Source organism: Miniopterus schreibersii (assembly GCF_964146895.1).
Source record: "Miniopterus schreibersii genome assembly, chromosome: 1".
NCBI classification, from domain to species: Eukaryota; Metazoa; Chordata; class Mammalia; order Chiroptera; family Miniopteridae; genus Miniopterus; species Miniopterus schreibersii.
The window spans coordinates 196235565-196253976 of record NC_138101.1 but is presented as its reverse complement, the minus strand read 5'-3'; the positions used below and the strand labels follow the sequence as shown (position 1 = coordinate 196253976).

The 18412-nt window shown below is 37.0% G+C and overlaps 1 protein-coding gene across 3 annotated transcripts in view; it reads right to left on the bottom strand.

Moving 5' to 3' along the window:
- Positions 1 to 49: 49 nt before the first annotated feature.
- The window catches only part of PAPOLA (poly(A) polymerase alpha), a 54944-nt gene continuing 36581 nt past the window's right edge, over positions 50 to 18412 (bottom strand). For 2 of the 3 annotated variants that reach the window (XM_081138711.1, XM_081138713.1), the window contains exons 16-22: positions 17311 to 17432; positions 13599 to 13741; positions 10361 to 10461; positions 9904 to 10124; positions 6098 to 6160; positions 4225 to 4299; positions 50 to 2197 (exon numbers count right to left, since the gene is read on the bottom strand). In XM_081138711.1, coding sequence (XP_080994837.1) covers positions 2102 to 2197; positions 4225 to 4299; positions 6098 to 6160; positions 9904 to 10124; positions 10361 to 10461; positions 13599 to 13741; positions 17311 to 17432 — 821 coding nt within the window. In that variant the 3' untranslated portion in view covers positions 50 to 2101. The remainder of the gene's footprint in view (positions 2198 to 4224; positions 4300 to 6097; positions 6161 to 9903; positions 10125 to 10360; positions 10462 to 13598; positions 13742 to 17310; positions 17433 to 18412) is intronic. The other variant, XM_081138712.1, reaches the window with a different exon arrangement.

Below are 18412 nucleotides of genomic sequence, written 5' to 3'. Positions count from 1 at the left end.
TCACTGAAGACAAAAGAACAAAAGTCAGTCAAAAGAAACCAGCCGACTGTGGGATTGTGCTGTTGTTTTTTTTATTGTGTTTTCAATGGAGAAATACATCATCTGTTTACAAAATAGCTCTTGAAAAATACAAGGAGTACAGATACTATAAAACAAAGCAAACTCCAGTCATGAGACACTACGTACATCATGCGAAAGCAACAGTCTGATCTCCAGGTTATGAAAACTAGAATTAAAAAAAAGTCACTACACAGAAAAGGCCCAAGTTTCCAGCTCGGCAAAACTTGGGTGCAGTTACATGAAACGTTGAATAAACTGAATTTTTCCCCAATGTGTAAACAAATGACAAGACTAAATCTGTGCCTGGCAATTTCAATCTAACTCTGAAGCTACACAAAACACACAGACACCTTGTACACGTCACCTGTCAGCATGACCATCTCCTCTTCGGCGGTGGGAGGGCAAGGTGACTGTGCAGAGCGAGGATGTGGGGACTGGAAATGCTGTGTACTAGACACTGTAGAGTGTGGTGGGAAGAAAGCCTCAATTAATGCATCGCCTAAGGGGAAGACTGCACTCCAACTTTGGAAAATTAATTTAAAGGATGGGGAGAGTTTAAGTAATTGCAGCTTAACATGAAGATGCACGTGTGAAAGAATGGAGCACAACGGAGGATTCCTAAAACATGCGCATCAGAAAAGTCTGTTAGGTTTGCTCTGTCCAGACTGAGTTTATCAACATCTGGCATCCCTAGTCGTGAAGACGGGTGTTCTGCTGCTTAACTGTGAGTTGTCTTCTTTAAGGAGTTCCTAATCTACTGACAAAGCAAAATGAAAAGGCAGTAGAGAGAGCTGACTAGATGTCAAGTGAGTGCTAGAAATGACTTTTAAAATGCTTCTACATGTAAAATTTACTGACAAATTTGGTCAACCATTTAAAAGTAAAAATTAGTTTAAAATTCTTGGAGAAAATGCCTTTTTGCCCACGTGTTGAAAATGGAAACTGGCTTGCCTCCAGACAGCAGTTCTGTGGAGTGTACACCGTGCCTCCGTTGTAGAGATCGAATGCCGTCCCGACCGGCGGCGTGTTCACAGGCATCACTTTAGTCACCCTCAAGTTCCAGCCGTGGGACCACAATCCGTGTCCTGTGCCATGCGGCACAGGGTCACCACCAGTCCACATTCCGGCTTAAGAAAATACTGGCATTTTGTTTTGTGAAAAATAAATCCTACCTTATGCATACAAGCAGAAAGGGGAAAAGAAAAACAAGGGGCGGGAGCGAAAAGCTTTGTCTGTTTCAAAGACAACAGATTGAAGGCAAAAGAATACGGAGCTTTAATAAGCTCAAAGAAATATATTTGCGGGCCGATCGCTGATTTATCTGCACTCTAAACAATTCTATAAATAAAACCAATATATCATTTCTTAATAATGACCCCCATCAAACCAAGTATTTCCTAATTATTCTTTCAATGTCAAATATACATCCTAGAATTGACATTTCACTTGGAAGGGTTTCAGCTGCCTCAGGGGCTGAACTAGATGTACTCTCAGCCTTTCTCTGAAGTACAGCAGGGCACCACTGCCCAATGGCATCCGGTCTGAAGACTAATGGCAAAGGAAATTCTTCAAGAAAAAATGAAAATCCATCAGGCTGAAATCTAAAATTAGTTCTACTTTCTAGTAACAAAAATACATAAAAGTGCATCATCAGAATAAGTTCTTATGCCAGTTTGTATCGCAAATTTCCCAAACAATGCGTCAAACATAAACCCAATCCAGGTGTCAATTATGGAAACAAATGTAGCTTGAGGTGTGTTTTTTTTGTTGTTTTTTTTTTTGCTTTTTTTTTTTTTAAAGGCAGTAATTTTTTGAAATAGTTAATGAAACTGTTGCTAACACAATAATAATAGTACTCCTGGCTTCACATACTAACCTGGACTTCCGATCAAGTGCTGATTAGCCCAGTAAGGGAGGTCACACAAAAAACCTAAATCCATTTTCAGCCATGTCTAGTCTTGTACCCTCCAGTCTCCTTTTTTAGCATTTGAAGACAACAGGTTGAGTTGGCAGATACTGTTTATGGACCCCTGAGGTGGTTTTACCGATTCAGTCTCAGTTTTATTGAATTCTTGATAACAGGAATAGGATTTGCAGGGAGAGCAGGGATATCAGAAAGGTCTGTACTGGATGTTTTCTGAGGACAAAGCAAAGAACACAACGTTGTTCAAAGTGCTGTAACTTAAGAGATCTATGTTTTCCCACTGCTTATTCCTAAGACATGGATGAGACCTCTGCATCACAGATTTAAACAAAAATGTTCTAAAATGTTGTCAAAATGGATTGCAAATAAATATGACTTACTATGAAATTATTTCCTCTATACTTGTAGAAACATTTTAGCAACATATAGAAAACTTAAGTAATTTCAGTACAGCTTTTACAAACACGCTCCTCTGGGAATCCCTACCGTGTGGTTACTAAGGCAATACCACCAGTGGCTGCAGAGCTGGCTGGTACTGGAGCGCCCCCGTGTGGGGGAACACTGAAGCTCACCTCACACACGGAGGAGCAGTTACCAGTAAGTCTATTATTTTCTGACCCTGTAAATTATGAAATTGAATCTACACAACTGAGCAATAGTTTGATTATTCTAAATTTCAGGGAAGCTTCATGTTAAAAATAAATTAAGTCACAAGCCTTCTTTAACATTCAAAAACAGAGAGATGAATTTTTAAATGTTTTATTATGGAAAATTCCAAAAATACACAAAAGTAGCGAGCACTGTGGGATGAACCCCATGCATTCATCATCCAACTTCATCAATGTCAAGTGAAAGCCAGTGCACCGTCCTCCCCCCTTCACTCCCGGTTTTACTGAAGCACATCCCAGAGATCCTACCATTTCATCTGCAAATACGTCAAGTTTATCGTAGAACAGTTAAGGACTCTCTGTTAGACACAGCCACAACCTTTTCATCACCCCCCTCCCCAAAATACTCCCCTTATACCACCAAATGTAGAGATGCATGTTTTAATTCAACATAACCACTCTCTTATAAAGGGTGATTTTCCTCTCACTGGCTCTAGGAATCTTTTCACTAGAAAGAAAATTCTACTTCCTCATAAAAATAGCTAAAAGGCTAACACACCCGCAGGCACTAATCACCACAGGGATGAACTCAGTAAGACAGAACTGTGCAAACAGCTCCCTGGAGAGGAACGTGGCAAACTGAAAGCCAGGCAACCACGTGGCAGGACAGTTCAGCTGATGAACAGGTGTGTCCATGTATCGACATCAAGCACATTTCCTAGTGTTGTTTTAATTACCCCCCAACACATTTCATCAGACAAAGGTTATGAAAACAAAAGACATTCCAGAAGCGTATACATAATATCATATAATATTTAGAATATCTTTAGGGACTGTGACACAGGTTAACAGCCAGCAAAATCACACTTTAGAATTATCACATTAAACTAACGCTGAACCACAAAGCAGCAAGACATCACTGGATCAGCTCAGCAACCACTGCAGCGATTATCTCCATTATGTTGTGGGGGTTAAGTTAACCCGCTTAGCTTCTAGTTAAAGAAAATATTTACTCTGTGTGAGAGTGTGACCTAGGCTTTGAAATATATTCAATTTGAAGGACTTCAAGAAAACATTTCACAAACAAAATGGAGGTGCACAAATCAATGGGGAAAAAAAGATTCCAGCTGCTTACTGTATGCAAGAGACTGCCACAAGTAGAATTTCTAGGTCAAATGAAAAAAATCATTTTAAACAACTATGGGTTATATTAAATAACTGAAAATCAGAAGTAAACAGTGAGGCAGAAACACATTTTAAAAATAAGATCATATTAGCCTCGTAAAAATAAAATCCATAAAGAATGTTTTTTAGTTGCTGTAATTTAAATTCCACTATGACCTCTAAATAAAGCCTCTATGAACACTGCATGCTGGGACTAGTGAGGATTTAAGTGATTTGCAATATCACATGTGCAAGGGGATGAGTAAGCACCTGAACAGCACAAAAAAACCTCAAAAAATGGTTCCGTCAAATCCTGGGGTCTGAACTACAACACACACATTGATAGGCTAGCAAAGAATTACTTTCACAAAGATACTTTCATTGGTCCCTGTATGTGCTCGTTTTAGTTCATTATACCACACTAATCTTAACATTTATAAAACTCTCCTTGCTTTTTGCACTTAGTACCTGAGAGGCCAACAAAGAAGCCGCTGTCTGAACAGTTTCTGATTGAGTTGTACTTGTCTCTGTATCAAGTTGTTCCTGTGAGACAAAGAAGATGGGGGACAAAAGAGACTTAGAAAAGAATAAAAGAACATAAGGGGGTTCGGTGGCTAATAAAGTAGACATATTAGAAAACAAAAAGGGTTTAGAAAAAGATGCAACTACATTACAAAATCATCTATTAAGCCTTGTTTGTAGATTACTACTCCATTTAATATACATGTAAGATTTCTATTTGTCTACTTAAACCTTTTAAGGCATGGTCAAGTATCTCATGACTTTCCAACCAGCCCCAATTTGGACATTTTAAGCAAATGATAATTAAAGACATGCACAGGCACACTATGAAATGTGGCCCAGACAATAATTAACAAAACAGAAACCCAAGCTCTTAGCTATATGAAAAAAAACAAAAACGCAGTCCATTCATTGTTATTAAATAAAATTACCCAGAAGCACAAATATTGCTCTCACACCTTTAATTAAAAGCAGAAATTGTCTCTAAAACATTCCTCCTTCCTTTTGGTTTCTCTTCCCATCCACAATAATCAATGATTCTGCTCTAAGGTTAATCAGAAACTATGGGGTGAATGAGCCATGTCATTCCACTGCTCCAAACTTGTAAAAAGCAGTGCACACAATCACACACACACACGCGAAAATAAACATAAAAATCTGAATTTTTATAAAAATACTCAGACAATGAAATACCAACTTCTCTGAAACTGAAAGGGTAAAATGGGATGTCAGAAGTAAAAATAAAAAAGAGCAGTATTTCTGTTGCACAGCTTGGCAACATGAATCAAGTGTTAAAAGGAAGCATACTATTGCCTCAGTAATTCCTCTTTAATTAATTTATCCTAATAAAATAAATATAAATGGATGGCAGATATTTACCTATAGTCAACACTATAGTAGGAAAGAGAAATTTTCTTTTTTTAACAGAAACAACTGCAAACAATGGGAAACGGTTGCATAAAAAAATGATAACTGCTTTAAGATAGTGTTCTATGCAGCTATTAATATTTTCTAGATTATTAAATGACAAAAATTTTTCTTGGTTTACGGAGTGACTAAAGATTTAAAAGCAAAAGGCACTGGCAGTATACACAAACAAAATCAATAAAGACAGCAAAACAATACTTGCTAAAATACCAATTATGGGAATCTGGAGAGTTTGGGGGAAAGAAGACTTCCAATTTTTCTACAAGGAGGAAAATGTTAATGTTCAGTACATTTCAATTTCTGGGGGGGGAAATGACGTTTTAGTTAAACCAATCTCTCCCAGCCTATCTACCTTGTTTCAAAGTCCCATGCACCTCGGGTTCTGTCAAAAAAAGTCCTCTAAACATACCATCCTCTCATGCCAGCAGTGAGGTGACCTTCTCATCTGAGGCTGCCCGTGATCCTAGGCACCCTTCCAAGGCTACCTCACTTGGCCTGCCTCTTTTGAAGCCTTATGTTATTTACTCAGTCAAAAAGTAACATCGAGCTCCTCTGGACTCTCATCACCCCCACCTACTTAGATTTTCTTTGATAATGTAATTCATTGCTTCTGCCTCTAATCTTTTTTACTGAACTGTAAATTCTTTAAAGGTATGGAACAGAGCTCATTCATTGCTATCCCATTAGGTGCCCACTAGATTGCAGTGTATTTACCAGGGCCTCAAACATTTGAGAATTCGATTTCAGCATTATAAATTAACATGAAAAAGAGACACTTTTCTGAAAACAATATTGAAAACAACCTAAGAACAAACTATAGTACAATATTCTAGACACATTCCTATCACATCTCATCCTCTTACTGCGTGTATCCAAGGCTAATTTAGTATACCTTTGCTTCTGTTTTATCATGTCCACTCAAAGCAGGACAGTTAGCAGCTTCACTTGTTTCATCCTGTTTTTAAAAAGAAAAGCTTTATTCTCTAACATGAAAAATTTAGATTATTTGCCAATCAATGCTTTAATTTATGTAAGTTTTTAAAATTATGAAATAACCTGTAAGATCAAGTATGGCCTTAAAACAGATTACTGATTCATTTAAAATTTTTTCCATATTAACAAATTTAATTCGTATACTAATTTTTAGTATCTGCCAAAATTAAAAAGAACATGACGAAAACTGTTATCACCACCTAAAGTACATTCCCCCAAACCTCTAAGTTCATAAAATACTTTTTGTAAGAAAAAGAAGAGAGTTCCTTGATTAAACAATTTAGGATCTTGCAATACTACCACCTGCATCCTGGGAGAGTCATTCTCACACACACGGACACCACACTAGAACATAAAAGGTTCTAAAAATAACATCCCTTTAACTTTCCCAAAGTTAATTAACCATACAGAATCCCCCTGCTTAGCAAGACCTAGTAAAATCCTGAATAGAAGGTTTGAGAAATGCTCTCCTCAGGTATTAACTTTTTAATTTATTATAATTCTATTCAAAACAACTTATTTTTGATAAAGAGGAAAAGGGGGAGCCAAACATGGCTGTACTTTCCTATTCGTGCAGTGATTCCTCAATAAAACATCACTTTCTTATGAAAAATAATTTTGTCACTAATTTCTCTGCTTTATTTACTAGGCAGAACTAAATTTTAATTTTAAATTGGCTCTAAAACAAGACTTAGAAACCACAGGCTAACTTACAGAGTAGGAGAAATTTAATTGCAATATCAACCAATTCCAATAAGAACCTTATTTGTATCCTGCAAACAAACTTAACAAATAGTAACTTAAATCACTATTGGGCAAATTTCAATTCTGACTGGTTGTGATATTATGGAGCTACTGTTAATATTGGTAAATGTATTTATACACACACACACACACACACAAATATATATGGTGATAATATGCTATCGCTGTGTTTTTTATTAGTCCTTATTTTTAGAAGTATTTACGGCTGAAATGACATGCCTGGGACCTGCTTCCTAACAATGGGGAAGGGAGCAGATGTGTAGATGAAAGAGGCTGGCAGTGACTTGCTAACTGCTACGTGAGGCAAACATGACTGTTCATTATAACTTTGTACATGTATAGTATCATAGAAAGAATATATAGAGCATCGTAAGGTTCAAAAACATATACCGGACAGATTTTTCTATTTTTATTTTACATTCCTGACTTTTATATATATTTGAAAAGCTTTATTAGCATAGATGCAAATTAAGCAGAGATAAACTACCTGACAATACCTAAAACCCTCCTATCTACATACAGGTTAGTGTATTATTAATTGAGTAGAACCCATGCTTCTTTCTGATTTGCTAGAATTTCTAATACCAAGTGCTCATTAACAGAATAATAGACCAGTTTAAGACAGCTTCAGCATTAGGATATTTAGGATATTTTTAACAATCTTCTTTGAATTTATCACCATGATTGTAGGCCTGGGTTCTAATCCTGTCTCTTTCACTAGCTCTAAAAACGGAAAAGCCAATGAACCTCAAGTTTTTCTTCTAAGAAATGAGATTTATAGCTAAGATCCTAAGATCCCTTCTATAGCTCATAGTTTTTATTAGTCAACTCCACAGCTGTCATAAGCAAAACCCAGACTGAGAAACTATACAGAACAAAAAATTGCAGGAAAAAAGAGAAACTTGTATTTTACAGGACACTTGAGACATCAACCAATTGCTAAACAGGGACCTTACCTCGTTACAGATTTGGACAAATAAAGACTTTCAAAAACAAATGAATGACATAATCAGGGCTATTTGGGCACTGACTAGATATTTGATATTAATGAATTATTGATGTTTTTCTAAGTGGTTTACACTTTGTTTATACTTTTTTGTAACCATTATCTTTTAGACAGGAGAGTTTAAAAAACTAATGAAATGATATGATGTTTGGATCCAAGCACAGGGGAAATGGAGAAGGCTGAGAGAATTAAGGGTACAGGGAGTGGCTGGGTGCCTTACACCTGAAGCCACATGGTGGGTACAGGAAATTATTCTCTCGTGCGCACATTTTAAATTCTCCATACTAAGTTTAAAAACTACATTCCTATTGCTTTCTAAACTAGACGAGAAACATGAGTGTTTTCTACCAAGGTAAGAACAAATGAAATTACAAATATTGCAATTTGGTTAGAGCTCAGAGAGAATCATTAAAATATTAACCAATTAACATTAAAGAAACAGAATGATAGGTGTCCAGAGTTATACTTAAATATACTTTACTAAGGTAAAAAGAAATGTGAATTCTGAAATGCTCTGACAACTCCAAACAATAGACAAAAAGTGGAATTACACCAAAAGCAGGACATTCTTAGGCCAATGCACAACATAATCAGGTAGGACTGGGGCTTTTAAGAAAGATTCCCAGGGACTCTGGTTAGCTGCCTCCCTACCCACTCTCTGCCTCCAAAATGTTTTAGTACAGTGTTTGGAAGGTGGTGAGAAGCACATGACTGAGGAAGGGATGGACTGAGTTAATCCCCTTTTGGTGATGTTTCTTTTTTTTTTTTTCCAGTTAAGTTTTACACAGAAATATTAATAAACAAAGTTATTTCCTTATTGTAAAACCAAACCAAACCAAACAAACAAAAAAGCAACCTGAAAAAGTAATTCTGATGTACACCCAGGGTTCAAAACCACTGCACCTTTGGAGATAATTACACAGACACAGATGGGTGTTTAGAACACATGTTTTAAAATATACTGTAGCCATTTTTCATTCACACTTAGCATCCTGAGAGTGACAAAATTCAACAAATTATTCATTAATAGTGACTATATCCTAAAACAAAAAAACTACAGAGTAACCTAGGGAATAGAACATTTAAAAATTAGAGAGTAATTTTTCACCATCACAGATCAAACACTTCATGAGAAACAATTTTTTTCTCCATTCTAAAGAAGCATTGTCGTAATGAGTTAAGTTCCTAAACAACCAACTATCAGCCAAAAATCAAAATAGAATTTCTGATTTGGACTGTCCCCTCTGTGGCAAAGGTGAATGCCTCACTAACAGGAAGCAACACAAGAGTGGCTCCAGGAATCAATGAAACGGTGTAACAGGGCTATTTATAGTCTAAGACACACACTTAAAATCAATATATACTTTTAATGGTTTTCTTAGCTGAGACTTTGACAAGATAAACCATCCACTATAAAAAGTTTAAGTATTGCTAGAAAATTTCCTGAAGAGTTAGAAAAAATAATCATTCCAGGTCCCAAAACTAATCTGAATTTGCAACTTTGGTCAGTCCTTCCATAAGAATTTCCTGAGAACCACTTGCATTCAGTGACCCTATAATGTCAAGTATGGTGTAGAAACTCCAAAACTCCATTTGGCACAGAAACAAAAAACTGTGTACAAAAGGGTATGAAAAATCAGTGCCCATAAAAGCCTGCTGTATGAGAGTAATAAATGAAGGTGTCGTTAAGTCCATGCTAAGTCATGTTACAAACTAGACATGCTGCAGAAGCTAGAATGAGAAGCCCTGCTTTAAGAAGAGGCCATCACTGAGAGAGAGAGCAAGCAGGGCGAAGAGAAACTACAGCACTGCCTAAACATTTCCTAAAAGCTTTCCTCCTGGCTGCTTCTCAGTTTTGGCTCACAAAGGTTTTCTTCTGCTGGATTTTATAATAGTTAAGCTGGTATTCCCACAAGTAACTAATATATAGGTACCTCTTCTGTTTTGGTTTTCTTGGGACTCTCTTCTTTGTGAGGTGAGGATCTCCTCTTGACTCCCACTGTAGGGTTAGGTATTTTTGTTGCTGCATTTCCTGAAGGTCGTGGTGGTGGGTTGACCAGGCGTGTTGCAGAGACCACTCTGGAGACCGCAGGCTTTGGTGGTGATGAAATGGCTGGCTGTGTGGCAGTTTGAGGAATGCTTTCGCTCGATGTACCTAAGTAACAAGTATATGTTAATACATGAAAACGAAAATAAATCATATCAAGGTCAAGTTACAAATAAAGCTTTATGTCCCTGGATTTGATTTCACTGATAATTTTACATGCAAATACTAAAATGGCATTAAAAAACTGAATTCAAACTACTTAACAAATAAAGCCATCTTTCAAAATGCAGGCTGAAGCTCCGCATAGTGTAACTGCTCTCCAACCTGTTACCCTGTTTCCTTACCCCCTGAGCTTTCACTGGAATTCACTTGTGGCACAGGAACTTCGGGAGCCTGGACGTTGGTCACAGATGCTGCTGTTACAGCTGGAGCAGGACTGTTTCTGCTATAAAAAAAAGTTGAAAAGTAGAGAAGTATAAAATTCAGCAATAAAATTTATGTGATGTTCTTTTCTAAAGTAAAGAATTGTTCAGGTTTACTTCTCAGACATACACATTAGTAACTGACTTCATTCAGTAACATATAACCCACAATCAAAAGCACACAATTAAAAAAAAAAGCCCTGCCAGGCGTGGCTCAGCAGTTGAGTGTCGACCTAGGATCCAGGCGATTGGGGTTCGATTCCCGGTCAGGGCACATGCCCGGGTTGCAGGTTCGATCAATGACTCTCTCGTCATTGATGTTTCTATCTGTCTCTCTCCCTCTCCTGTCCTCTCTCTGAAATCAATATAGAAATAAAAAAAATAAAAAATAAAAAAGCACACACACACTGTAAAGCAGTGCTGTCCCACAGAACTTTCTGTAACAACGTCCTTTACCTGTGCTATCCTATATGTATGTAGTCAATATACAGATGAAATATGGGCAGTGAGAAATGGAGTATTTAATTTTATTTAATGTTAATTACATGTAAAGTGCCACACGTGATTAGTTACTACCATATTAGAACAGTTCTTTAAAAACGTCCTTATCTGCCCTGGCTGGTGCGGCTCAGCTGGTTGGCCGTCGTCCCCTGCACCAAAAGGTTGTGGGTTCGATCCCCGGTAGGGAGAGTGCTGGAGGCAGCCAATCAATGTTTCTCTCTCTCATTGATGTTTGTTTCTCTCCGTCTCACCCTCTCTCTCTAAAATCAGTGAAAACATATTTTTTTAAAAAATCTTATCTGATTTGGGGTATAAAAGAATCCTATCAAAAAATATAAATAAGAAAACGACCTGAGAAAAAGAAGTTTCTGCACACAAAATCTAAGGATTCATGAAACCCTGAAAGCCATCCAGTGGCCCAGAGAAACAGCAGACAAAGCCCAATCACTCCTCCTGTGTTCTGGATCCCACTCCCTCCGGCCATCTCAGGACACTCCAGCCATCCCTCCTTTGCTCTTCTCTCTCTCCAACTTTTGTGTTTCAAATAAATCCTATACCTAAGCACTTAAATGATCTCATTTTAATTACCTCCTGGGGAGGGGGGAAGCAAAAGCAAAAGGTCCTCTGTGATTACTTTTCCCTCAGCTAAAGCTTACATCTGGAACTGTTGAATGATGTTGTCAGGACAAGGTGGGCAACACTAGAGGACTTACAGATTTTGGGTGCCTATGTGACATTCATACAAAAACCCAGAGCATTCAGCTTATTAAAGCTTTGGAGCTAACTGGTAAAGCAGGTCCTCAAATAACATTGTTTCATTCAACGTCAGATTGTTTCATTATAATGTTGATGAAGATGACTCCCAGCTGGGGACACTATCTGTGTGCAGTTTTGTGCATTCTCCCCATGTCTACGCAGGTGTTCCCCAAGTACTCTGGATTCCTCCCACATCCAAAGATGTGCACCTTAGGTGAATGCTGTGTCCAAACTATCCTACTTTGAGTGTGGATGTGTGTGTAAGTGGCCCTGAGATAGAAGGGCATCCTGTCCAAGGCAGGTCCCACCGTGGGCCCTGAGCTGCCCAGATAAGCTCCACCTACCCGCTATCCCGAACTGGAATTGGCAGGTTAGAAAAGAATTACTTGTTTCTATTAATCTTTCTTAAATGTAGGAATAGCTCACATGTATTTTAATGTTTAGTATTAGAACTGTTTGGGGTCTTTATTTAAAAGTTTGGTGATGCTGCTGAGACCAGAAATATGCTGTACGACCTTAACTAGTGTTATATCCATTAGCCTAAGGTAAAATTGGTTTTGTTATACGTTTTACTTAAAGTCACAGTTTCCAAGAACCTATCAATGACATTAAGTGAGGACTTACCGTACATGAGAGTAACTAAAGTCAGCAGAGCAGGTGGTACCACAACCAAAGGAAAATACAAAGATGAAATAAGGCCCAAGGAGAAAGCCCTCAAGGGCACAAACATCTAATGATTAAACAGAAACAGAGAGCTGGCCAGAGAACCACAGATGCAGGAAGAAACCTGAAAGAGCTAGCGAAGTGGCCAGTACATAATATATACTACTTGTTAAGCAAATGTAATCATAAACTTAAAATCCAGAAGTCTTAGCTACAGAAGCTATTTAATATTACTTCTAATATTAAACTTTTGAAACTATTAAAACTTCTAAAATTACTTAGTATGTACACTTATTTTATATATACATTTACAGTGCATGAATCAGTTTATTCTTGCATTATTTATTTGTAATACAACTGTAAGCCTATTTTTGCCCACCCCGAATGTGCATAAACCCAAAGTCACAAAGGCTTCAATACAAATCCTTAATTCTTATTAAAAATTCTGCTTTTAATAAAAATCTGGCCCAGCCGGCATGGCTCAACGGTTGAGCATGGATCTATGATCTAGGACACTGTGGTTCAATTCCCGGTCAGGGCACAGGCCCGGGTTGCGGGCTCGATCCCAAGTAGGGGGCATGCAGGAGGCAGCCGATCAATGACTCTCATCATTGATGTTTCTCTCTCTCTTTCCTTCTTCCTTCCTCCCTCTGAAATCAGTAAAAATATATATTAAAAATTTAAATAAGATAAATAAATAAAAAATAAAAATCTGGAAGTTAACGCTCTACAAATGGGGAACTGCTTTAAAACTAAAGACTTGTTCATGGCTGAAGTATTCAGGTTATGTGTTATTAGCCTAAAAACACATCACACACTCAAAATCCAAGACATGAGAACTAAGCCCACCCACTGCACTCAGCATTTTCTACTTCAGGCTTATCCAAAGAATCATCCCAATCTGAGCCTCTGACATTGGTAATACTTTAATGTCGTCTGTCCCTTGTCTGTTCTCCTTAGCACACCACACCACACCATTCATATAGGGAGTAGGCGTGTCAGTGTATGAAACTGAGGGGGTTGTGACACTAATATTCACATCTGTGTGAAGACATATGGAACACAAGTATGACACAATAGGACAAAAAAATTACTTTCTGCAAAACTAAGAGTTAAATGGCTATCTAAAAAATATTACAAGATGGAATAAAATTAATATTCTAAATAGGTGACTTCAACAAGACTATATCGAACATGTTTACACGGAGCCACTACATTTCCATCCCCTCGTTTTCCTTACCCCTGAGAGCTGCCAGAACTGTTCAATGGACTGGTCTTCATAGCACTCGTAGGTGAAGGCACAGACATGCTGTTATCACTGTCCATAGACAAGTCGAGGCTGTTCTCATTCAGAGGTGTCAATCTGACACCCTCTGCTGAATGCTGCAATCAATAAGATATTTAATCAAACACATCTGTATTTTATCCAGATCTTTGAAATACAAACATCTTTTACTGATAAATGATTTCTACTAAAAAGTACAAACCAAAATTTATGACAATCAGAAGTGTCATGCCAACTATGAAAGGCAAAGATTTGACAGACACACACTCCTGACTACCAAGAGGCCTTCAATTCAACTACAGTTCTTCAGTGGGGAGAAATAAGGAGAAAGGAATAATACATTAAACTATACACTGAATGTAAAACATACCGCAAATTTAAAAAAGTACATGAAAACACATGGATCTTAAATCTGAGGGCTTAAATACATACACACTCATATATATATTAGAAAAGTCTTTCAGTAACATGATGCTAACAATGAATATCTCTGGCTAGCGGGATTAGAATTGTTTAGATTTTTAAAATTATTCTACAATAAACATAGAAATTGTGAAATTTCAAGAAATATCAGTAAGTACAATTCAGTGCCACTCCTAACTACTTGTAAATAAATGAGCTTCTCTAAGGCAAAGGATTTCTTAGTGCTCTAACGGCAACTTAGGATATCAACATGGACACTTAATAGTGGAAATTATTCTACAGAAAAGAATAACTTTCTGAAAACTAAACCTTATATCCACATATAAATCCTAATGGTGGCCCTGCTTCTTAAAAAGCAAAGCATTCAAAGACAGTTACTTAATAGGAAAACCAAAAGAAAGCTAAAAAACTGTAAGTGGTTCTATGAATGAAAGTTGATTTCTAAAGCCGCTTAAGCTTTCCATTTTGGCAATTAATGCTACTATAATGTCAAATGTGCTTCTTCAGCTTTTCTTTTTCCGGAATGCTTTTAGCCTCAGTGTTCACCTGCCTACAGAAATATTTTAATGGAAATAATCTGCATTGCTGAAAAAAACTCATATCCCATGCATGTATGTGCACAAATACGCTCTAACTTTTCATTCAGAAGCACAGAGAAACCACTGTTACATAAACACACATTGATCAAACGGGGAAGATGACCTAGCAGAAGGGGGAGGAGAGAGCAGATGCCCCTTGACCAAGCAATCAAACACCTGCGAGGTAACAGCTCTTGTTGGGGATGACCTATAAACACGGAGGCTTTACCTAGCTGGACCGCAGAGAAAACAGCATTAAGCTGCTTTGCTTTGCCTCTGTGTCTACATTTCTGTCTATATCTCTGTCTCTGTGTCTAATGGCACAAGAGACTTCAATGCTAAGAAATCATAAATATTCTATCAGAACTTCCTAGCAAAGGATAAGATAGAATGTACTACAGAGAGAAATACGCACACACACTTTGCACTGAGACCTAGGTCCCATCCACCTGATACATGACGCTGGGCAAGTTTTTTAACCTCTCTGTTTCTTCTATAAAACAGACAATAGCTATGGGTTGCTCTACCATTAAATATAGAAAAACACATGTGCTTTGTGCTTTGCAAATAGCAGTTAATCAAAGGAAGCTATTAGGAGAATCCAATGAGGAGATTCATAGATGTAAATTTCTAGACAGCTGTTAATTTATAAAAACAAGAAAAGTGCTATTTTACAAAGAGAAACTTGGAAATAATTTAAATGACGTCAGATGGAGGACAGATTTTATCACTGTAGCCATACAAAGAAATACTAAGCAGCCATGTAGTACTTGTAATTTGGATAGGTAGTCACAATATAGTAAGCACGAAAAAAGGACACAAAATGGTATCATCAAAAACCTTTTAAAAATACTTATTACATGTGGTTAAATATATGCACTGAATAGTCTGTTTAGAAATAAACTGTTAAGAGTAACTACTAATGGATGATGAGACTATAGTTAAACATTATTTCACAAATACAACTTTTGGACTAAATAATAAATTTTTGATCATTAATGATGCCTTTTATATTCTACAAGATTATATATAAATACTACCTTAAGAAATAGAATAAAAATAAAGTTTACTTAAATTATACATTAGCTGTTCCAAATATCAATATTGCCATGTAAATAGGAGTTTTAAAAGGTAATCTGAATCAAGGGTTCTGGAAAACCTAATTACCTCAGTCGGAAATAGCTGTTTAAATGGAACAGAAATGGGTGTGCGCCTGTGTATTTTTACATGTAGTAACTACACACACACACCCCATTCATCATGTAACACCAAGGGACAATTAGAAGACAAATATTTGACTTGACACTTAAATTTAAAAAGAAAATTACTTCATGGTAAATTTTATGTTATGTATATTATATGACAAAGAAAGAATGAAACAAAAAACGAACATTGCTCAGGAAGAGAACAGTACAGTTTTATCACTTTCTAGATTATTTAGTTAACTCACAGAACAATTAGATTGAGAAGAAAGCAAGTTAAGCCACATAAAGGCTTTAATGTGATGTTATTTTAAAAAATAGAACATTTTAAAAACTGCATTTTAGACCAAAAAAGCAAGCAAGTACCCCAAGTTTAGTAAATAATAATGATGGTGGTAATAACAGAAACAAAAACAAGCATTTGCTATGAGCCAGGCCCTAGTCTAAACAACCTTCTACAGGTATTGACTCTCTGCACCTTCACGAAATACCGAATGAGGTAGGTAAAAATTATACCGATTTTAGAAATGAGGCCAGCCAAGAACATGATGTTTGTTATGAAACGCACCCAAATCTGGGAAACAGAGCTGAGATTCAACGAGGACATCTACCCGAAAGCCCTTGCCCTTGACTTACATACTTACATATTATGTTTTAAGAAACAGAACATCATGAAGCGGAAGCCCCCTGAGCATTAACTTTACTCCTCTTTTGCCAGCCCCAGCTCACCAACCACCATGGTGAACGCGCTGGTTATCAGTTCTTTAACACAGACTTTACTTCATATTCTCTCTTAAATCATATATGGTTTTACATTTTTTATCAAATGGTACATACTCATCTGTATCTTTTTAACTCAACATTAATATGCAGCTGCAGCTCATTTATTTTCACTGCTATGTTTAAACTGTTATCTCTGAACTAAAACCCCATTATGGCCTCTTGAGGAAGTCCAAATAAGAAAAAAGCTAAGTCGCTCACCGAGAAACACTAACAACAGAACATAACATAAAACATTAACTCTGGTTACCTGTTAGTGATCTTTAGCTTCAATAACTTTAAAAATGTGTAATTCTTACCAAAATAGAGCCATTTTCATTTAAAAAGTCATCTAATTTACTTGAGCTACATAATCCCTAATTTGACTACTTTTTAAAGAAAAGGAAACAAGACTTATGTGAACATTAAGTAGGTAAGGGCAAAAGGTTCTGAGGAGAATCCAAGTATATATACAACATGGATGCAAAGCGTCCCCACTAATCTTTCTGAAGCAAGTGTGTGCAAGGAGCCTGATCAGGAACAAGGTTTCACATAACGGAACTGCTCCCCTCAACAAATTTTTAAAATGCTGTGATCTATTTCAAATATAGCTAATTCACTGAGCCTAAATTCCTGCAGAGCTGATAGCCTGGGTACATAAAACATTATATTAGTAATGCTCTTGTAAGTACTTTCTAAATTTACCTTTTTCTTTTTCTGAAGCACATGATTAGGTAGTAGTTCATGGAGTTGCTTTCTTTTTACATGCATTGCAGCAATTTTCATGTCCACCTCAAACATCTTGCTGTTTATTGCTTGCCTATAAACTACACAATTAGGAAATCGTTACAAGAAACAGAAACATTTGAATAACGCAGTTAAACTCATCTAGGAGAAGCTATTCTAAGTAGGGACCGTTTTTACATCGATACTTCGTATGTGTAAAATTACCAGGTAAAATTACTACCTCTACTCTGATGATTCACTGCTTGAGCAAACTCTAAGCACCTTTTACCAGAATGTCTACATAATGAACAAAAGCACGGGTATATGAATCCTTCCAGTGTAAAAACTCTTAAAGTGGCAACTTTGAAAAGCAACTCTTTAAGAAACAGCGGAATGGAGAAAAGGCAGTTCTGAAGGCCACAGCCTTTCACGCTACCAGTGAAACTTAAAATTCTAATTGAGTATGCAACAAATGAAGCAAAAAAAAAGTCAAACTTATTTAAATAAACCTAAAGATACCTTTTCAAGAATCTGCAAGATAAAATTTTAAGACAAGTAGTAACATTTTCTATTACAGAAATAACTCAAGTAACGGAGGTCTCAGGAACAAAAGTAATATGCTAAAAGTAAGTAAATCTGAATAATTTAGTTCCAGAGGGTCCCCAAAATGGAAAAATTCATCCACTGGGTCAAACAACAAGTATTTACGAAGTGGCTATACAGTATCAAACTGCTCTAGACACAAGGGATACAGCAGAGAGTGAGAGACCAAAATAATTTCAGAGACTACATTCCAGTAGGAAAAATGTATTGAACAGGAAAAAAAATTAAGCAAAGCACAGTTGCACAGTTATCCTCTGAAGGCAGGGGCCAGGGGCATCGCCCCCCCAGGAAGTCATAAATATGCAGGGAACTCTAGCCGGTGCTCCGCATACGTGTATTCCCAACCACGGAGTTGGCTCTTGAACACGGGTTTGAGCTGTGTGGGTCAAGGGAAACATTCCACGTGTAAGTGGACCTGCTCAGTGCAAACCTGTGTTGCTCAAGAGTCCACTGTATTTCATATTAGATGGTGACAGGT